This window comes from Alligator mississippiensis, chromosome 1, assembly GCF_030867095.1.
Source record: "Alligator mississippiensis isolate rAllMis1 chromosome 1, rAllMis1, whole genome shotgun sequence".
Taxonomy (NCBI): Eukaryota; Metazoa; Chordata; order Crocodylia; family Alligatoridae; genus Alligator; species Alligator mississippiensis.
The window spans coordinates 11034319-11057551 of record NC_081824.1 but is presented as its reverse complement, the minus strand read 5'-3'; the positions used below and the strand labels follow the sequence as shown (position 1 = coordinate 11057551).

At 43.8% G+C, this 23233-nt stretch overlaps 1 protein-coding gene across 1 annotated transcript; it reads right to left on the bottom strand.

The window, feature by feature from the left end:
* Nucleotides 1-1254: 1254 nt before the first annotated feature.
* Nucleotides 1255-23115, bottom strand: LOC102561092 (serotriflin). The gene is made up of 8 exons (XM_006267396.2): nt 23047-23115; nt 16567-16635; nt 12465-12587; nt 7146-7236; nt 5571-5716; nt 3493-3587; nt 2610-2698; nt 1255-1770 (listed from the first exon to the last, which is right to left on the bottom strand). The coding sequence occupies exons 2-8, from the start codon at nt 16624-16626 to the stop codon at nt 1646-1648; spliced, it is 729 nt and encodes a 242-aa protein (XP_006267458.1). The 5' UTR covers nt 16627-16635; nt 23047-23115; the 3' UTR covers nt 1255-1645.
* Nucleotides 23116-23233: the final 118 nt, after the last annotated feature.

Sequence of the window (23233 nt, the reverse complement as noted above, 5' to 3'; positions counted from 1 at the left end):
AGTGGCTGCTAGGGATGACTCTAGCACCTTTTCCTTGATGTTCTTCTGGGTTTAGAGCAGGCTTGGGTGGGTCCACCCAGATCAGGCTGCTGGTGAAATGTAGGCATGAGCTGTTTGTGGTGGGGGGGGGGAGAAGAGGGTTGGAAAAAAAGGTGGTGTTTGCCTCTACCAGAAGTTCTTCATAACGGCATGTGGGTAAGAGAAGTAAACATTTAAAGCTGCAACAGCTTCCTTTCCCGAGTTTGTAATTTATTTTGAACTGACCACAGAATTTCAACCTCTTTTCTAAATCCTAGGAACTAATTTTTCAAAGGTCTGTGGTTGACTTATACTCGTCCATATGAGCTTAGTTGCCTTGCAACTGGAACTATACCATCCTATGTGCAATTTCCCCACTTTTAGAAGTTCTTGGGGGAGGAAGCCCTCATTTTTCAACTTTAGAGTCTTAATTCTTGTTTGGGAAGCTTAAGGCAGCTCTGTAGTTTGAGATGCTAAAGGCAGTTCTTTACCTAGAAATTCCTTGGTCAGCAAAAACGCGTGGTACAGAATGTATGTTTTGGCAGGTATCAATACGGTACATATCATCTATGCCAAGGAAGTGTATATCCTTTTACTGGACATCACATTTTCAATGTTGTGTTGAGGAAATGTGTTGGGGAAACGGTGCTCTGTTAATGGTCTCAAAGCCATTGTAATTTCACATTTTAAAACTTACTCTCAGAAGGTGCTGCCCTAGGCAGGTCTAGCATTTCTGGGCTTATTTGGGTCAGAAACCCTGGTCACACAAAGCCCTGTAATGTCTCTCAACTATATGGTTGGTCCAATAAAAGCTATCACCAGAAGATATCACCATATTGCCTGAATGATCACAGTTACAGGAGTCCTCTAATCCTACTGAATGCAATGGGCTATTTATACTCGATCCAACAACTGGCAGGTAACTTGACCAAGAGAGAAAAAGAAACCAAATGTAAACAGTTTGGATGCATCTTAGTCCTATCAGCGTCTCTGTGCAAACGTTGGGTGAAGCTGATAGAACCAGCTTGCATTTGATCAGATTATTATTTTACAGTAGGTTTTATCTAAATATGCTTTTGCCCTGAGTAAATAGTTTTTAGTTACAGGTCACTGAATAACTTTTTGTCATTATGCCAGAAAGCAGGACAGCTGGCATGACGATAGGGTCCGTCCCCCTTGAGACAATCACAAAGTACTGAAAGATAAGCATAATTTAAACAAAAAACTCAGTTTACATAGAGTTGAACCAAGCATTTATTGCACAGCATTGCATTCATTTTATAAGCAAGGAAAAGGTCACAAAGAAAGTTAACCAGAATCCAGTATGCAGTATGGAAAGTAAAGTGTTTAAGGACTTAGAAAATCTTTGGGAATTCTATTATTGGGAATAGGGAAGCATATGCCCATTAGTAGCTAAAACTTGATTATTATTGCATCTAAATTTACTGCAGCAGTAATTTCAATTGATGGACATTTTTAAGGACCAATATATAAGCGTATTGTCATTATAGTTTTACTCAGAATTCAATATATGCCAAAAACATTGGGAATGGATTTCTTAAATCCTGCATTCTGTTCTTTTCTAAATAAGATGATCACAAGGAAGACCGAGTGATGCAGCAGAATATTATTTTATTTCAGTGGTGCATTTGCAGGTAGCTGGACACTTTTCTTTCACCATATCAGTGCAACCAAACAGATCTTTTAAGGTGCTGCAGTCTGAGCCTGTATCATGGAACCTGCAAGGGTTGGCTGAAATAAAGCACAGCATAAATAGTGAGACATTAAAAGACATCATAGAGAGAAAATGATTTCCCTTTTAAAATATAGTCTTCAGTTCTTTGCCTTTATAGCCTAAGTAGTCTCAATAGCCTCTGGGCCTTATCTTGCACTCAGTTAAATAGGCTTCATCTGATTTCAGTGAAAGCAAAATCAGATTTTTTCTTGTGCTTAGGCCAAGACAAATTTAATTCACTGGCATTCATTGAATGCCACTTAGAAAAGGAAGAAGATCCACTATGTCATGAAGTGTGTTGAAAAGTCAATATGCCCAAATCAGATCTTACAGATCTTTTCAAACACCACAGTTAAACCCTGGCTGTTCTATAACACTGTATATATGTAAAAAAAAATGGTTTATTTTCATTCTGGTTTGAAATTACTGCCTTGAAAACAAACCAGGCGCAGAATAGCACTTTTCAATTGAAGCTCTTGAAATGAAGCTTTATTGAATGAAACTTCAGAAGGGACTTATGAGATAGTAAGTGCTATATTTCCAATTTTATCAACAAGACATCCGAAAACCAGAAGTGGAAATTATTTGCATTTCAAACTATAAGCATACTTTGTCTTGCATCAAACATAGGTCTACAAGGTTTCAGTGCATACTGCAAATTTCTATGGATAGATGCACCTTGACAATTTTATGCACACTTGGGCTTTGCAGGTTTTAGGGAGCGGAATAGTAAATTGAATGTTTAAAGTAGTGCATCATTCTCCCCAGTAGAGGGAGCAGATATCATCACATTGATTAGATAATCTTTTATGTGAATTCAGCGGTGAAAGAACATCAGTTAAAGTATGTTACTTACTGCAAAGTCCATTTTCACACGCATCCGGACAGTCACCACATTTTGGTCCAGCTTTGTATGGTCTAGCTAAGTCCTCTACAATATTCCCTCTGAAATTGTAAAGACATCCAATGGAAAGTGTGATCAGAATTACATCCCCTGACCGTTGCAAAGGATCTTAAAATAGTATATTTGGAAGAAGTGCTGACATATGAAGCATGTTCCTAAATGATCGTGTCTTTTACCAAGCTGGTATAAAAAGTGTTTTGATTTAAAAGGAAAAGAAATTAGCCATACTTTCTGCACTTACTTTTAAATAATATTTTAACAACAGCAACAACAAAAACAAATGCTAGCACCTTCCATCGAACAGCTTCCAAATGTTCCTGGGTGGCAATGAAATAAGTCTTTCAATACCCTTCTGCTGTGTGTAATTATTAGAGATGAAACTTGACCTCCTCACTCCCAAAATATTAATTTGCACTCAAAAGCCGGCTAATACTCAGTTATGTTTGTTGCCTTTTTTATTTTTTTTTGCTTTCCATGAATATCTGAGTATTTGTTCTCCCATTCATCTGTCCATTGAACAGTGCACTTAAGAGCCTTGTGAAGTCTCCCCTCTGTCCATCATAACATGAAATAAAACACACATTAATAATCCGATTAAATATCAGTGAATGGGAGTATCAGCTTTGCTTCCTTTGCATCTAAAGATGTTCACAAGCTTGATACCTGAAAATTTATGCCAAATATATGTACTAAATATGTACTAAATTCTAGGTGAGACTATAGAACAAGCACATGCTTCCCCATTTCCCCATTTTTAATGTGTGGGAACTACAGAAGAATTGGAAAAGATATGCAGAAATATTTCATAATGAAGGAAGTTCATATTGATACGTACGCAGGACAGTAGTGGCAAACGTAGAAGAAATTAAACTGATCGTTAGGACAATAAGCAACTCCGCATCCGATCTGGTAAGAATTATACCAGACTACCTGCAGGCATGAAAATAAATGCAATAGATTAGGGTCATGTTTCATTCAGAGATGATTCATGAACTATGCAAACTCTTATACAAAACACATGCCATACTCATGAGTAGGGAATATCCCTTTAGAAACTGCAGTGATTGCTCCAACAGGTGAGTAATATCCAGGAAGTTTTAAATGTATTTTTTAATATAGAAATTAGGTGTCAGGAACAATAAGGAGGATCCAGTGTCATGTCACTAGTCATCTTTAGGAGAACCTAACCATATGTTGTTGTTTTTTTAAACAGAACAATACATATTTCATTTTGCATTGATATTGTTGGGGGTTTTTTTTGCTGGATGAAAATTTATTTTCTAAACAGCTCTTCTTAAATTAGTTTCAACACCTGATAAAATGAATGAAATGACCCTCAATGAATTCAGTGTGTTTTTGATCAGCTGGTGACTGGTGCCTAATAGCAATGGGAGATATCTATCTGATGGTTAAATCTTCCAGCTGCCCTTTATTACACTGATGATACTCCATTTATTGCCACAGAGATGCTTTCTGAAATGTGTTTTATTTGAAAAAATGGCAATGCTTTTCTGAGATTTCGTGGCAGAGTAGCAAAGGTGTCTCACTATAGTTCTAGAGCAGGGATGTCTAACCTTTTTGAAAGTGGGGCCGGATCATGAATTTTTTATCAACACAGCTCATACAGCCTGTCCAGTCCAACTGTGGCCTGGGGGTGCAGGGGTCAAGGGGCACCGTCTGACCCCGCCGTGTCCTCCCTGCCACCTGGGCAGCCTCGAGGATGCTCCCACACCTGTGCACCTGGGCTCAGCAGCCAGGGGGACATGCAGGGACCCTACAAGGGAATGTGGGATATGCAGGGACACCCCCTGCTTCCTCTCCCCCAGGGAAGCCTGAGCCCGAGCCCGACTGGCAGGGCTCCCTCCCTCCCCAGGGCTCACGACTCACCACCCCCAGCAAGATGTCTGCAGGCACGGGGGGGATGCAGGGAGGCAGGAGCAGTGCCAGCTTCCTGCCCCGACAGCCACAGCCACAGCAGCAGCAGCAGCAGCATCTCCTGCGGGCCCGGCCACAGTGTCCCTCCAAGCTGGCATCCATGCCCCCCGCACCTGCCCACCCACTGCACCACGACCTGCTCCAGCCCACGTGGCCGGTGAGGCCTGGCACAGGGCGGGGCTGGCATGCAAATGAGGAAGGGAGTGGTGGGGCTAGGAAGGGACACCGTGAAATGAGGGGGGAGGGGAAGAGCTGCATTGTGTCGGCAACTTCAAGCTAGCGCGGTGCTTGAGGGAACCTTATCCCTTCTCCAGGCCTTCAGCAGCCATTAGGAAGGTGCTGAGGGGCTAGGGGAGGGACAAGGGGTGGGAACAAAAGTAAACAATGTTTACTTTCATTTCCCATCGCAGCACCGCAGGCCTCAGAAAATGGCTTGGTGGGCCTCATGGTGGCCCGCGGGCCATATGTTGGACAAACCTGCTCTAGAGGCATGACTTCAAGCCCTGCCCTGGGTTCATATTGAAAGTTGTTCCCAGCTCCAAGCAAACACTTGTTTTTCCAGGCTGGGGAATAAAGGGTGCTTGGCTGTGATGTTGCCTTTTGAGATGGTGGCTAGAGCAGGGTTGTCAACTAGGGGCACTTGGGAAGGCCTCAGGGGGTACATGACAGCAGTGTGGAGATGCAGGACCACTTCTGGTTTCACCACCAGTGATTCTGGTTTCATTGCCACCCCTGCCCTTCCTCCCCCACTCATCGATTGGCTGCCAGGGGACCTCTCCCCCCACATGCCAGTGACTGGGGGACTCCCTACTTCCTAACCAGTCACCAGGGGTACACCAACCAAAACCTGGGCTAGAGAAATGGGTGTGCTTTAACCACCCTTATGCAATAGCATGTTAGCTATAGATTGAACTGGCATTGCTTTTCTCTCTTACAACAATATGTCAGGAGTTAGATATTTGCTGTTTCTATCCATACCTGAGTATAGGTATTAAAGCTTTCATTTTTGTCAGTTCCTCCAACCCCATACTTGAAATATTTCACACGATCATACCAATGTTGGATCACAGCACTCCATGATACAGGTCTAGATGATTGGGCTATAGTTTCCCCACAGTGGACACCTGAATGTAGAAGTAAGGCAGTTTCACTGGATGGGACCAAGACAGGCAAAACGTGTGTGGGGTTGACAGAGTGAGTTACAGCCAGAAGTGGGAGTAACCAGCAGGCTTCTCCAATGCCTGCTCACAATGGGGACTTTCTGTGTTTCACTTCCATAAAACAGTACTTCTGAGAAGGGAAAAATAGGTCTAATCCAGTCTCAGTTAAGTCAGTGGAAGACCTCCCATTGATTTTGATAGGCTTGGGACCACAGTTAGTTATTTGCCAGCTCATTAACCAATGTATCTCACTGAAGATACTGGATGAGAAGAACAGATTAAATGTATATGGGTTTCTAGATAAACTGTAAGGCCATTTCTTTGGGAATTAAGAGGAGATTCAATATTATTTTAATAATAGGGGTCACAAAATGAAACTGGTAAGTAGTAAGTTTAAAACTAACATAACGAAGTTCTTTTTCACACAATGTATAATTAAACTGTAGAGCTCATTGTCATAAGAGGTGGAAGGTGACAGTTTACCCAGATTGTAAAGTAGATTGGAGAAATATTTGGAGGAAAGGAAAGGGGCATCAGTAGCTATTGAAGACCCACACTTCAATCTTTTTTCCTTTCTCATGCCCTTATGACAAGGTATTTAACAGAATTGGCAGAGCTGTTGGTATCTGACAAAGCCACGTTGCAAACACTTCTGCTGTGGCTTCAAACTTGTAACCTCTGGACTGTCATCTAGGTGCCTTAGTGCCCACACCAACCCAACACACTTCAAGGCCCTGATCAACATTAGGATGCTATCATGGTAGGACATTGCACAGACATGCAATAAGAGCCAGTCCCAGCCCTGATGATCTTAGGGCACTCATACACATGTCAGGGGTTTAGTCCTCACGGCTTTATTTTATGCTCTCTAAATTGAAACAGTGGGTTTTGAAATTGAAACCCACCATTTCAGTTTAGGGGCTTCAATCATGTTATGGCATGGGGGCCTGAGCCTTTTTTTTCTTTTTTCTGGTAGAGCCTACCTGCAGTCAGGGGGTAAGCTGCTGGCAAGTCAAGCAGCCCCAGATTTGCAGGGGATCCTCGTCTTTCCCTCCAAGGTGGTGGTTCCCCCTGGGGCCACTTGAGCAGGCTGCTAGTGGGCCAGGACTACCCTAGCTTAAAGGCAGCACCCGGCAGATGCAACTCTTTCCAGAGCCCGCCAGAGCTTCCAGTGCCCCATGAATGATCCCTGCCACTTTCCCACTGCCTGGGCCCACCCAGGAACAGGTTGGCTTGTCCCTGGGGCAGCACAGGGGGGTAGCAGGAGGGCAGCTGGGTGTGCTGGCAGGTGGAGAAAGCAGTGAGCATCCTGCTGAAATACAGGTGCAATCTGCACATCTCCATATTCTGTTTGCAAGGCTTTCTTAGCTGTGGCAAGTCACCCTTCACTTACCCCTCACAGTGCTCTCTTCGTCAGGGCTGATGGTGTTTTGACATTTATTTGCCCATTTCTGAGCACTAGCTGCCACGTCAGGGTCCCATTCCTTAAGGAAACAGAGAGGCAAATATTCATGCAGTGTAAGCACAGCTCATAACCGAGAATGTAGAACTGAAAACACATTTAGAGATTTGGGCTGCCATCACTCAGCACAATCCTGTGCATGTCGTTGGAGTTAGGCCAATTCATGCCTGAGGACCTGATTCAGAGCAGTCAGCTTTTATAATGCTGAAGATTATAACTGCTCAACTATTTATTAATGTGGATAGATTCCTTAAAGAAAACTGTTCAAGCCAGCACTCCCAAAGGTAGGACTTTTATTGCCAAGTCCACCCAAGTCTCCATGTCTTGGAGACTACCCTGGATGAAGGCATCTTATTGAAAAGGGACATCATTTTTGATAGTTCAAGTATGCTACCCTAATGTAAGCGCTGTTACCTCTCAGCTCTGTGTTATTAGGGAACCCTGGCACAGGACGCAGCCTGTCAGACTCACAAAGGTCTTAGCCCCCTCCCCAACTCTCCCTGAACAAGAACTCATTAGAGGACAGACTTATAAAAGACAATGAAGATGCGGTGGGAGACCCACCGAAAGCCCTCCAGACAAGGGTGATAGGAGTGAAGCAACTCCCCTGATCTCATTTACATGGGAGATGGGACAGGAAAGCACCTTCATTAGAGTTCAGGATGGAGAACAGAGATTCCAAGGCAAGGAGTGCACTGAATTCTGGGACCAGAGAAGCAGGGGAGCACTGCATGATGGGGGATCCCAGCTCCAAATGCTAATCAACCCAAGTCTGCACACACCCAGCTCAGCTTTTATCAGACCAATTCTAGTAATGACTCCTTTATTGGTACCTAAAACACTGAATCTGCCTGTCTTTATTGTGAGCTTCCTCAGAGTAATGCCACCAATAGCCAGGAGTGATTAATTCCTGTTATCCAGCACATGAGCCATCGTTTACGTCGTTTATCCCTAAACAAACCTAGAATTTCCCCTTGAGCCATTGTTAGTTCTCTAGAAAATCTTACCCAAGATCAGGTTTCTGTCCTGGTGCTTGGATCCAAAACTGCACCCGTTTCACTCCTTTTCTGCCTGGAATCCCTCCACGGGTCACGCTGAGGGCTCTGCCTGTCTGCAAGCTCCCACCAACACCTGGGACCCTCGACTGGTTCAAGCTTCGCTGAGTGGTGAGACCCCAACTCTTTCTCTTTCTGACTCTAGGAACCTGACTTTTGCTTTCTTACTCCAGACACAACTTTCTAAACCTGACTTTTGTTTTCTTACTCTAGGCACAGCTTTCTAAACAGGACTTTTGCAGATCAAACTTGAGCTAGACTTCCCCAAATACCTAATTGAAACCAGGTAATATTGTAACTGTTTTATTTGTCTCTTTCATATGCCTATTGCTACTGGTATCATCATAAGTTCATATATCTGGTGATACATAACATTTATGGTCAAACTGGTTGCTCTGCTCTCTCTCTGAACCTTACTTACTTTTTTTTTCCCCTTGACCTCCCCATTTGCTCTGCAACAATGCTTCTTTTATGGAAGCCAAAGACCCCTGTAATGCACAAAACTATGCTGTGGTCTGCTCATCAAGGGAGCTACTACTAGGACCACTGTGACAAGAGATTGGGACATGTTGAGTTTTGAGGCGCATGAGGGTATCAGCTGAAAGTGCTGATCAAACCCAGCCTGCTCAGACATACTCTGTTAGTGTGTGTGCATGTGTGTCTAACTGCATTTATTATTGTCCTGCTGAAATAAGGGATGAACTGAGTTTAAGACACATGAGGGTGTCAATGCTGAATGGGTCAGGATACAAGAGGGTTGGGGGGAAAGTAGTGGGGGTCTACTATAGACTGCCACACCATGAAGATGAGCTACACTTGGGATTTTCCAGACAGCTCTGAGAGGTCATACAGTTGAGAGATATGGTTGTTATGGGTGACCTAGACTACCCGGACATCTGCAGGGAGGAGCAGTCAGCCAAATCAAACTACTCACATAGGTTCTTAACCTGCATACAGGACCTCCACCTAATGCAGGAGGTATACAATCCCACTAGGGGAAATGCCTTGCTGGACTTGGTGTTAGCTACAGGGGATGACCTGGTGGGGAATCTGCAGGTACAAGGTAACCTTGTAGTGACCATAGATTGATTGAATTCACTACCTGGTGAAGGGTGAATAAACTAACCAGGAGGGCTGAAGAGCTAGACTTCAGAAAGTCTAACTTCAATGTGCTTAGGAGATTAGTTAGTGCGGCATTAAAGCTTAAGAGCATTGGCAAAATGGGAACCCAGGAAGGGTTGTTGTTCCTCAAGAGAGCGATCCTACGGGCTCAGGAGACAATTCCATTGCACATAAAAGAAGACAAAGGGGCCAAGATGCCCTCTTGGCTGAACAGGGAAATGCAGGAAAGCCTAAAGGCGAAGAAAGAGGTACACAGGCTGTGGAAATGGGGTAGCTACCAAGAAGTAGTATATCTCCTTGGCTCACACTTGCAAAGAATCAGGAAGGCTAAAGCAGGATTAAAACTTAGGCTGGCGACAAAAGTTAAGGACAACAAAAAGTTCTTCAGGTATACAGGAAGCAAAAGGAAGGTGTAGGATAGCATAGGACCCCTACAGAACAAACTAGGGCAATTGGTGATCGAGAGGGGGGACAAAGCTGAGCTCTTCAATGAGTTCTTTGCATCTGTATTCCTAGATACAGACCAAGACAAGTCTCCCAATTGAATCATAGATAGACACAGGAGGGACACCAGCCCACCAACTGTTAGCGGGGACTTAGTGAAGTGGCACTTGGAGCGGCTGGATGTGTTCATATCAGCAGACCCAGATGAAGTTCATCCAAGGGTGCTGAAGGAATTGGCCAGTGTCATAACAGAGCTACTATAATGGCTGTTCGAGCACTCATGGTGCTCTGATCAGGTCTCAGAGAACTGGAAAAGGGCCAATGTGTTCCTATTTTCAAGAAGGGGAGGAGGCAGGAACCAGGAAACTATAGGCTAGTTAGTCTCACCTCCATCCTTGGGAAAACTCTGGAAAAAATCATTAAGGATCACATTTGTGGGAGCCCAGCAGGGGAACTAATGCTGAAAGGAAATCAGTATGGGTTAATTACAGGTAGTTCCTGCCTGACTAACCTTGTTTCTTTTTATGACCAGGTCACAAAATGCCTAGATGCAGGAGTTGAGGTAGATGTCATCTATCTAGACTTTAAGAAGGCCTTCGATACAGTATCTCATTCTGTTCTCGTAAATAAACTGACAGGCTGTGATGTAGATGATTACATGGTCAGGTGGGTGGCATATTGGCTTAGGGGTCGCACGCAGAGAGTGGTGGTGGAGGGGTCAATATTGACCTGGAAAGATGTGGGCAGTGGAGTCCTACAAGGCTCAGTCCTTGGATCGGTGCTATTCAATGTCTTCATCAGTGACTTGGATGAGGGCATAGAGAGCACCCTGTCCAAGTTTGTAGATGATACCAAATGATGGGGCAAAGTTAACATAACAGAGGGTAGGGAATGGATCTAGGTGGATCTGGAGAGGTTGGAAAAATGAGCAGAACAAAATAGGATGCAGTTCAACAAAGACAAATGCAAAGTACTGCACCTGGGCAAAAAGAACCACCAACACACTTATAGGCTGGGGGACGACCTTCTCAGCAGCACGGCAGCAGAAAGGGATCTTGGAGTCATAGTTGACTCCAAGATGAACATGAGTCATCATTGTGATGAAGCGATCAGCAAGGCTAACCACACTTTGTCATGTATTAGCAGATGCATGACAAACAGGTCCAGGGAGGTGATGCTTCCCCTCTATGCAGCACAGGTCAGGCTGCAGTTGCAGTACTGTGTCCAGTTTTGGGCACTGCACTTCAAGAAGGATGTGGAAAATCTCAAGAGGGTTTAGAGGAGGCCACTCATATAGTTAGAGGCCTGTAGGCAAGGCCCTATGAGGAGAGACTGTGGGACCTAGATCTCTTCAGCCTTTGTAAAGGAAGGCTGAGAGGTGACCTTGTGGTTGCCTATAAATTCCTTAGGGGAGGGCAGCAGGGAATACGAGATGCTCTATTACTAGGGCACCTCCTGGAATAACTAGGAGCAATGGCCACAGATTGACAGAGACCAGATTTAGGCTGGACATTAGAAAGAACTTCACAGCAAGGGTTGCCAGAATCTGGAATGGGCTGCCATGGGAGGTGGCTCTCCCCTACCTTCAGATTTTCAAGAGGAGACTGGACAAGCATCTAGCTGGGGTTGTCTGACCCCAGTGCTCTTTCCTGCCCAGGCAGGGGGTCTGACTCAATGACCTACTGAGATCCCTTCCAACCTTAACATCTATGAATCTATGAATATCCTGGCCTGACTCAGATGTGCTCTGTTAACCCATATGCTTGTGTTTGACTGCATTTTATTGTTTCCCTGATGAAAAGAGTTCAAGTTATATGAGTTTTAGCCTGTCAATGCTGAATAATCTGGCCTGGCTCAGGCATGCCCTGTTAATCTATGTGCGTATGTGCATATATGTGTTTGACTGATTCGGTGGTTGGAGGAACCCAGCCCCATTTATATAGAAACACAAGTAACATGAGGGGCCCATTGATAGAATTACAGAAACCCCAGAAATGTACCCCTAATAAATGAGCACAGCCCAAAGTGATGGGCAAATCTGGTAACAGTGCCTGCAACCCACTTCCCATCCTGCTTTAATAATTGTGTGATTGCCCTAGAGGACATTCATCCTACAGTATACAGGATGATAGGGCAAACTTGTGCTCCACTGCACAAAACTCCAGTAGGCAGCAATGCCTGCAAAGGGTACGTGGTAGAGCCGTCGCTGCTATCCTGTGCTATGCAACACTAAGAATCTCGGCAACCTAGATCTCTGCGGAGAAATGAGACTTGATCTCCTAAAGCCCCTCTAATCCCAGGATCTCAAAATAATATTATTAGATCTGTAAATTAAGAGTTCTCTTCACCCTGGAGGCAAATAACTCTTCATTACATTTGATAGAGAGAGAAACTGATGTAGAGAGGTTAAAAGCGGATGAGTCAACAGCATGTGGGAATTGTGCTTTAGAATCTATTGTATGATCTTGCCACTCCTTCTTGCCCAAGGTCATAGGAAAAGCCTGCAACAGGAGTAACAGCAGTAACAAAGCCCAGGTCTCTCAGCTCCTGGACTAGGTGACCTCCTGAGTCTCAATCCAGCCTTACTCTTCCATGACTCTGTGATTTGTGCCGACACTATGTGACATACCATCTTCAGCATGTTGCTAGCAGCTGGGCTCACGTTGCTCCTTAAGTCATTGAACTTGTCAACAATCACCTTGTGGTTATCCGCAGTAGAACGAGACAAAGCAGTAAAACCCAAAGCAGGTCTCTAAAGTAAAAAAAAAAACAACAACAACAAACACCACACAGGAAAGGTTTCTTCTATGTTAACGTGTATTAATTTCAAGTGAATAGGTTTCCTGGTAGGTTTTCTCAGCATACCCCTGAGCTATGGAACACCGCTAGGAAGGGGCAGCTTTTCCTCTCCCTCTTCTTACGGAGGTAGCAGGAGACTCACGGGTGATGGGAAGTGGTCATGTCTTGGAATACTTCTGTGACCTATGACAACCGCAGTTTCTTTCCCAGTATAACAGCATGCAATAAAGGTAAGGAAAGAGTTATCTTTCACCTGGCACTAGGGAATGGATGGGTGTTTAAGCTGGTAGAGAATAGGATAGCCAGGGCGCTTGTACACATCACGGGGTTTTAGTCCTTAGAGTTGCATTCTATGTCCCCTAAATTGAAACGGTGAATTTCTAATTGAAATGGTTGGTTTTATTTTTCTGTCACTGTATGTATGTTATTCTTTTGGTGGTCCCAGGTGCCTGCTGAAGGCAGAAGCATCAAGGGACCCAATAATTTTTTTCTTTTCTTTTTTTCCCCTTGATGGAGCCTGTGCTCCTCTCGCGTAGCCAGGGGGACATTAATCTGAGCCATTAATCTGTCATCTTGCCTCCCACCAGCGGAAGAAGCGGGCAGGCTCTGCAGAAAAAAAGGATCAGGCCCCTTACTGCTTCTGCCTTCAGCAGGCTCCTGCGGCTAGCGGATTCCTCAGGCTGCCTGGATGGGCTGGCTTGCCCCTGGGCCAAGCGAAGTAGTAGGAGGGTGGTTGGGTGTGCTGTCAGCCAGAGAAAGCAGCAGGGACAGTGCACAGCTAGCTGGAAGCATGGGAAGGCTTGAGGAAGTGTTGGATCAAGTGCCTAAAAGCTGGGGCAGCACCTGGCAAGCTAGCAGCCTACCCAGGCAGGCCCACACCTGTGCACCATCCCTACCACCTTCTTCAGCTGCCAGCACACCCAGCCACCCACCTGCCTCCTCCCTGCACTGCCCTAGGGGCAAGGCAGCCCATTCCCAGGTGGCCCCGGGCATCCTGATGGCTGCGGGAGCCTGGTGAAGGCAGAAGAGGTGAGGGGCCCAATCCTTTTTTTTCTGTGGAGCCTGCCCACCTCTCCTGTGGCCGGGGCGGCCAGGGGGGGCAAGCTGACCAATGGCTGCAATATTCCAAACTAAACTACATTGCATTAGTTTGTAATGTTGCAAACTAAAGTACATTGGGATGTATTTTAGTTTGCAATGAATCAAACTCATTTAAAACCCCCAGAACTCAGATATGCGTAATGTGTGACGCCATTAAGCCACACAAAGGGACATTTTCAGTACATGTACATCATGACATCAAGGTAAATTTGGGAGGTTTTACATACAGAAGAAACCAGAGATTATCTTGCAAGGATTGGTGCCCAGGAGGTATATCAAAAACTCAGCATGGTAAAATGCCTTGGAAAAGGGGACTCAGTGGCCATGTCCAGGTGAGCAGGGGTGTGTTCTTGCAGTGGCAAAATAGTGGGGGCACACAATTTATGCCACAACTTTTTGCCGCAGCGCAGGCCCCTGCATGTGCTCTTTGTTGCAGGCCATGCCCAGCTCCTCCCAGCTGGGCTCCATGTGCTGTGAGAAGGGAGGGGCACTGTCTGGGGCACAGGGTGCCTAAGCATGGGGCTAGCTGGCAGGCAGACCCTGTACCCTGTGCCCTAGCCAGCTGGGGAGCAGCAGGTAGAGACAAGGGAGCAGGCACCCCAGCACTGCTTGCTCCCCCATCTCTACCCACTATGGAGCCCCCACGCTGAGGTACATGGAGACAGGGGAGCACCAGCCCAGGGCTGCCGCTCCCCAGTCTCCATATTTGTCCCAGCGTTTTATCCCGGTGCTTAACTCTTTCCATGTTTGTTTGTGCTGCTTTTTTTTTTCTTTGGTTTTTTTTTTTTTGTTTCTTTTGTTTTGTGATTGGGAAATCCCATTATCAAATATTGCTCCCATGATGCAAATTAGCGGTACTTTGCATGGTTTAATGTGCAATGCATGCAGTTTGTGGCAAAGAAGTTTATGGTGCCACGAAACACAGGTGCCTGCATGTCTGCATGTGCCCAGTGTGGACTCCTCTCCCTATGCCTCCAGGGGACAGAAAGAAAACACAGCCCCAAGTCTGGACCCTAAAGGGCCATGGCTAGTTAGAATTGTCTGTCTGGCTGACCTGACATTTGGTTTGGACTTTCTAATCCAAGGACTCTGCCTGCTACATTGCAGTTGTTACCCAATAACATTTATTGTTTTAGCAAGACTTCCTGCCTTGCTACATTTCCCTTCTGATTGCCATCCATCTTTTAAAGGGGAAAAGACCCCATCAGAAGCGAAACCAAGTGGAGCTCATTGTCTGATATATGGGGTTAATAAACACTGCCATCACCTAAAGAGCCTAGTGTCCATGTCCAAGGAGCTCTGGGCTCACCCTCATGAAGGGCAATGTCTAGGCTGGTTTCAAGGGAGTACTCAGACCATGTGAAGACAGAGGACCTTAAGCAAGAAACCCTCAGTGAAATTCATGATAACACTTCCATGCCTTCCCAATTCCTTCCCTTGGCATCAGGTCCCCATCATCTTGGAATTAGGTGTTTGGGACTATGTCTTTTGTGTGGGACATCTAGGAAAATTAAGAGAACCAAGGTTCAGATAAAGGACATTCTTCTGCATATGAATAATTTGGAATTGCCTGGTGTCTATAAAACAATGATTTAAAATCTTTACTTTAGGAGTAGCCAGTAGGAAAGTACCTTCTCCCCTATTTGTTTCCACGAGGGTGACAGAAGACTACAATGGAGATCCAAAAAGCAGTGGCATCTAATGAAATCATCCCAGCTATACCAATAAGCAGAGTTTGGTTTGCACTTGCTTGCACTGAGGTAAAACAAATATACTTACTCAATGGGGTTACGTCTGTATACAACTAGGGCACGAGGAGTATCAGTTCTCTATATGTGCCCACACACAGGAGCAGAAGGGGAGAGAGGGGGAGTCCATACTATGTCCCCCTTTCCAAGCCAATTTACCATGCTGGTGTCACAACTCAATTAATTAGTGCCCATGCCACTAGCAAGAGACACCATTCAGACCATCTTCACTTTGCACACAGTAGTCAATTAAGGGTTAAAAGAAATCCTTGCCAGAAACTCCTGAAACAAAACCCGGAGGGAGAACTGCATATAATTGGTCAAGAAACAAGCGTAAGCCCCTCACTCATAACCTCATATGTAACAGGCAGGAAACCTGACCCACTACCTTTTAACCTGATAACACAAAGAACTGCTGCTTTTCCAGAAAATTTAAGATTCCACTTATCAGCCCATCATTGGATACCTCCATTAGTTATCTCTGTCTATAAATAGTTTAGCAACTTCTGCCTAAGTTGGAGAACTCTGGGGAATCTCTGAGGAGAAACCTGAGCCCATCATCAGAGTGACTTGGCGGTTTGATCTTCCGACAATGACTCCCCATCATCGTAAATCTTGTCATAGTAAAGCCCTGCAGGCACAACAGTTCATTCCGGCACCACGTTCATCATCACTCGACTGTAACCCGAACCTATACACTTAACTATAATCGAAGCATCTGTAACGGAACAAAGGCTCAGCCTGTGTTGCACATCATTATCTGGGCGACGTAAGTAAACAATCTCCTGTAACCAACACGCGTCTGTGCCTGGTTAATTTCACCCCATCCATTAATCACCCGCCTGTTGAGGTGAAAGTTTTACTGCTCCGCTGGGAGTTAGAAAGCGGCTGCCGGCGGCTGCTCTGATTCCCAACAGCTGGGTTTCTGATATGCCTGCTGGGCACCATGGCTTCCAGTACATGTGACAGTCAAAGATACTCATGATCAAATCCCACTGTACCTGTGGACTTCTGAATTACTGACTAATTAGAAAGTAGCTGAGTACAAGACTCAGCCTCTTCCATGAAGCTGAGGGCTCCTACCTGTCCAACAGATTGGTGCAACATCACCGCCAGACACACGAAGATAGCTAGCAGATGCATCTCTAAGAACTGAAATAAATAAATAAAAACAAATCATTTAGTCTATTTTTTTTGTCTGAGTATTTTTTTTGTCTGAGCTTCCTCTGCATTTGGAGAAGCAGTGCTCTTATTTATTGGGACATATATCTCTAGAGGCAATTAGAAGTTGACATAGCTTAATTGCACAGCAATTTACTTTGTCTTCTGTACGTTGTATTAAAGGACACAGCCTCATTCTGTTACTTGGTAGGTTGGGATCATGCCTCTGGTCTGCTCAAACAAACAGGATTGGCATTTGTATGTAGAAGAGAGATACTCTTTTAACATATAGACCTTTAAGATGCATATATACATCCACTGTTCCCTGCCAATCCCATTCCTGAGTGACCCCAATGGGTGACCCAGTCCACACCCAGTTTACACACATTGCCCAGTTCTCCATTTTGTTCTCTTTTGCTTCTTTCTCTTTCCCACACTGCTTCTCCATTGTGGCTGCTCTACTCTCTAGGGTTTCCCTACTTAGCCTTTTGCCATCATAGCTGTTTTTTTTACTCCAGTTCTTCTTGTTCTTGCCCTGGGTCAGGGATCAGAAGCAGGCAAATGGGCCAGATTTAGACAACATCAAAATTCAGCAATTCCATTCTGTGTGAAGTTCTGGCTTTTTTAATTTTTTTTTTTTAACTGAACTTGGGGTAGAAAGCCACAATTGCCATCATATTTCACAGAAATTCCAAAAAAAAAAAAAAAAAAATCAGTTCAGAAACATCCGAGCATTTCATTTTGTCTCTTTGGGACTGGACCCATGCCAGTACTTACTCTATCTCATGAGCCTATTCCATTTTATGGACTGGGCCACTTAGATGTACTACGTTTCCCATGATACAATATGGCATCTGAGTTATAAGGATGACTGGAATAACCCATGGGAGATGCAATCCAGATAAGGAGACCAGCCTATAGAGAAGGCTGCACTAGGCACCTAAAATTACAACTTCCATGAGTCACAGCAGGCATTACTGCTGAGATGACCAAAATCAAGGTATATACCTCAAAACCATATTTTGACTGGGATCACCTTGCCACAAAACTAATTTTTTTCCCCAAAATTTCAATTTTTGGGGAAAAAAATTCAGCCAGCTTTGTTTCCAGACAGTGATTATTGCGTTTCTGCATGCACTTTGCCTTCCAGATGTGGTGGAAGCTAATGGTTTGGTATGTTAAATATTGAAGATAACATCCATAGGAAGGCAAGTGCTGGTGGGTCAGAAAATATTACTTATGTGTATGAAGGTTGTGCCAAAGAGTTATGTCAGACATCGCACAAACATGGTTTAGAAATATTTACAACCAAAACAGGTAAGGCAGGCAAGGGTAGGGCATGCAATAGAATACACAAACAGAATGTGAAATATGAAATAAATAATAAATAAATAAAAACGATTAATAAAAATAAATAAATAAATAAAAACAACATTATAATAATTCTGTGGGTTTTTTTGTGGCTTTACTTAGGAGGGGATCAACTAAATGACAGGACAGTCAGGGGAAAGAAGGTATGTTGGGTACATAATACAGAGAGGGTTGAAGGACATATATAGACTGAGCTTGAGGTGAAGAGTCTGTGAATGGAGGAAAGAGGAAGGTTGGATGCAGATGTTTAGCTCAGAGCAGAGAAACTGCTGTCAAAATCTAGAGATGGCAATGAAGGTCCTTGGGGGTCCATGGTGTGGCTGCTTCTCAAGCTGCTTTACCAGCTGGAGTCTATCATTGGCTACTCAGTGCGGCTTTACCCCACAGGATGCCTGGGAAGTCAAGATAACATCTGCATCTGGGAAACTGCAGTATACAGTGGTGTCCCCTGTACAGCTCTGAGTTCAGGAGCTGCTTGGGAGAGGGAGATCATGGCTGGTCTCCATATCAGTGTGTAACTGTTCCTTCTTTGGTTACCTATGAACCTGCTTTTACCAGCTAGAATACTGAGAATGCAGGTGAAATGATTGATAGATGTTTCCAGGCAGGGGAGCATGGTTTTAATAATCTGTCAATCATACCATTTGATCCGAGTCCTTGGCTCTACGATACCTCTCCATGGCTCTTGGCAAACCTCTGGAAGGATCAGGGTACTCTTCACGGAGCTCTCTAATTCTTCAGACTTCTTGAGAAAGCCGAGTGTGGGGAAGGATAACTGCTGCAATTCAATGCTTATTCCCTCTGAACCTTACTGCCATGTATTTGCATTCTCACAGACCTGTATTTTGCATATTTTTTCTAGTCTACCCAGGAGAGCAAACAGACACCAAACAGACTCCCCCTATGCCTGAAGAAGGGTGTTTGTGTCCGAAAGGTTGCAAAGAACATTTTTTTCTGACTAATTACTTGGTTTAATAAAAAATATCATGTGTAGCCAAAGAACCTTGTCTGCCTATACTTAAACCAAGTGTTTTGTTTCCCTGCAAAAATTTGAGCAGATATTTGCAGATCCTTATTTTTCAGAACTCACCCAGCTCTACTGCTTATCTTTATGGGGATGGATAATATTCTAGTGCATACGCACAGAATAACCTGAGCTGTGTTTAAATGTAGACCTGTTGATGAATTTGTGTAAGTGGCCAGGTGATTTACAAGTGGGCACATAGTCCTTCTGATACTAGAACCTACTGCCGAGATAAAATTATTTCATTTGTTGATGAGTCATGCCCAGCTTGTGTAGACAAATTGCTGTTCTTCAGGTTGGTAAAATGATTTCCAAGGCAATGTCCCAATTGAAAGAACATTTCAGCTCCTCACTGTCTCTGAAGCATATACACAACGATGTCCATACCTAAAAGTACCTTTAACTCCAGCCAATAGCCTAAATACAAAAACAGGGCAGTTCTGAAGTACTATAGAGGTCCGGTAAGTCTCCTTTAACTCAGAAGTGGCAGTGCTAGCACCTGTTTTAACAGCACACAAAGGAAGATCATAAAAAAGGGAGGCATAAGTTCTTACTACCTGATTAAATAAACATGCTACTGTTGAAAACAGGTGAGAAGCAAAAAGTGAAAAAAAGGGTGCTGAGTTTTTCTGACTGATGTAGAAATCCTTCAACCCCCTGTCTGGCAAAGAACAAGAGAGAAGTAACACAGTACTGCAGGGGCAGGTTACACAACAGTCTCCTTTCAAGAAGTGGTCACCTATTATTTCCCGCTCCTTGAAGCAAGATGTAGAAACTCTGGCACATACCATGGCTCTGAAACTCATTAGAAAGCAATTTTAAACATGTTACATTTCCTGTTGATGAGGGGCCTGAACCTCTGGTCATTTAAAGTGGTTTTCTACCTATCAAAGTCAAGAAACGTGCTTCTGATTTACATCAGTGTTAATGCAAAGAGATTCCAATCCTAAATCCCTGCCGCTGAAAATGGCTACCGACTGGAGTTAAAATGCATAACGTCCAGGTGTAGTGCCAAAGTTTGGGGTGACTTTTTTGCTGATAAATATAACAGAGACAGGGATGAACAATGCAGCTGTTTCCAAACAAGTGGCAATATGAACATGATAGCAGCTGTATATTGCCACTGAGTGAGGCAGCATGCTCCACTACTTATGGCCTCATACTGGAAATTGTTAGGTCAGAATTTGAATGATCTTTTTGCCATTTAAATACTGTGGATAAAAATCCCCTCTCTGCCAATTAAATTATAAGGCTCCAGTCCTGCAATGTTTCATATTTACATTTAACTCTCCGTTAAATTTCACTTTGAAGCATACAAATACCACAAGTTATGCAAATCTAGCCGTCTTTGTAAATGAGTTTGTGTGCACTGGAAACCTTAGGGCAGTGGTCTCCAAACTTTTTAAGTAGGAGATCACCTTTGGCATTTAAAAGCAACCCAAGAGCTACCGTGTGCTGCTGTCACTCTCTCTTCCCCTCCCCACCCCCCGCCCCCCAGCAGGTAAGTCTGTAGGGAGGGAAGGTGGAGCGCAGATTGATGCAGAAGGAGAAAAAAATATTTCGGGGTGCGCCTCCCCAGCAGGTAAGTCCCACCTGGCCGGGGCCCCACTCAACTTACCCTTGCTCCTGCCTTTGTGGCACTGTCCCTCACCGTGGGGGCCTTGATCTAGCCCCTGCCCCTTCCCTCCCCCACAAACTGACCTGCATGCACCTGGGCACTCAGCCCCGCATCCCAGCCTCTGACTCCAAGAGGCTTCGAGATCTACCAGTGGATTGAATTGAGATCCCCTGGTTGGTGACCACTGCCTTAGGGTGTGGACAGATTATGCATTTATCCTGGGCAGTTTACCTCATATTTTACCCTGGAGTAGAATTACACCATTGACCGGAGCAGACACATGGCCAGTTCTCCAGAGACGGCTGTCTAGAGTAGGTGTTGCTGCAAACGGATGGAACCAGGTGTCGGGTTTGCACTGGATTTACTCAGTAAAGAGGCTACCCTAGGATGTACACTGGTTTAACTTACCCTCCCATTTCCTGAAGGGTAACCTTACCCCAGAATGGAGTGACTTACACCAGGGTCAAACTCTAGGTTGGATGTCTGCTCTACTTTTACCCCAGAGTAAGTCAAGCAAATTCTGTGTGAAGGCATCGTGTGCTTGATCCCTTGGTCTATAACTTTGAGGCATACAAATACCTCAGGTTATCCAAGAAATAAATTGTGACAAGGGAAATGTAGGTTGAATATCGGGAAGAACATTCCCACTATAAGGATGGTTCAGCACTGGAGCAGAATCCCTAAGCAGGTTGTGGCATTCCCATGTGCTTGGAAATATGGAAAAGCCGGTGAAGCAAAGGCATGACTGGAACAGCTTAAACAGGGATGATCCTGTCTATAAGTGGGGAGTTGGACTAGATGACTTTCTGAGGTTTCTTCCTGCCCTATTTTTCTATGATTCTGTAATTCTGGTTTACTCCCTTATTCACAGGTTAGCACCAGAGGCAACCTCAGTTAAGTGTACTCAGCCCCATGGTGGTGAAGTGGGGCTGGGGAGACCTTCTGTACTCTTCCATGCTCTGTGTGTGCTATCACAGAGAAAGCCCCCACCACAAACCAGGCTTCGTGCATAATGTGCATCATGCATATGCTCTACCTCCTACTGGACATAACAGAAGTGAGAGCTAATCCTGCAGACACTAAAGCTAATGGCAAAGCTATTGACAGAGGGAGGTCTCAGTTCTGCTGCTGTTTGCACAGCCATTGTTCAATTGTCACTCCGAGTACATACATTTTCGCTGTGCATTAAAAGAATATGAACAGGAAGGGTAGCAGTGTTGTGGTTATTGTAATGCCAAATACAATACTGATTCTAACATTAATTTTCAAAGCCTAAAATTTCTCACGTTAAGTGCTACACTGAGACGTACAGAACACTTTCAACTCTACAATCAATTGTTTTTTTGACCAACTTAAAATCAGAATACACATTTTTAAAGACACAAAACTTAGAATCAAGTTAACCTCCCATTAAAAAATATATGAGCTGATACTTTCAAGTTTGGCAGACACATTCCTATTTAGACATTTTTATTACAAGTCAAGGACTCATATTAAATCACTAAAGGATTTAATATGATATAGGAGACTAATATTATATGGCATGAAATCAGGCATGACAATTGTGGCCAACTTATAATCATATATTACCAATTCCTATTAAAAAAAAAAAATTCTAAAAACTGAAGTTCAGTCTTGCTTTATCCTTCTGTGTTGCCATCACACATGGCCTTTTGTTCCCCTGCCTGATAAATATTTTTTACCTGTTTCATGCTGCGAGTTTTCTGAAAAAAAATGTTGACTGTCTTTTTAGTTTACTTTGTAACATTTTTCCCTAGTTTGGACATATTTTATATTTAGGATTTCCATATGATAACCACATTCTTCCTAGTTTTCCTGCTTTTAGTAAGATTACACAAGTTTTTTTTTGTGCAGTTCAATACATTAGGTGCCTTAATAAGCTGTATACATGAGACCTTTTAGAAGATGTTTGACAGCACTACAAGACAACAGTCAGTGTTTACTTGGTTTAAGGCATGGCTAATGCCACTGAAGCAACACCAACATACAATCAAAGTGAGAGTAAAAAGAGATTTCCAACTTTGCAAAATCTGTAAAGTTTCTTGTGTTGAAAATTTCTTACATTGTAGCCCAGATTTTGAGCTCATTTAAATTGTGTGTGTTAGATCTATTTAGTGATGTTATTTCTCATTTACACAGGTTCAACTGAGATAAGCAAGTGGCCTGCTGAATAGAAAATATCATTGTATTCTGCCTTTGGGATTACTACCTAGAAACTATAGAATTTTCTTTTAATTAAAATAAAGGCATTTTGGTACTCTTTAGATATTGATTAAATAATATTTGTAACACTTTACCTATTAAATACTAGTAAAGTACCTTTTCCAATCACATTTCTGTCATTAAAAAGAAATCCTGCATACATTACCTATCTCCAGTGAAAGCCTCTCTGTATCTTTGGAACAAGTGTAAGAATTAGAGGTTATCTCCACTCCAGCAGAGTATATATGCCACATTTACTTCCTGTTCTGTAAACGTGTCCTACAAAAAATTACATCATCAGGATTGTGCTGCATTCTTCAAAAAGAAGCACTGGGGGATTGAAAGTGAGCCAA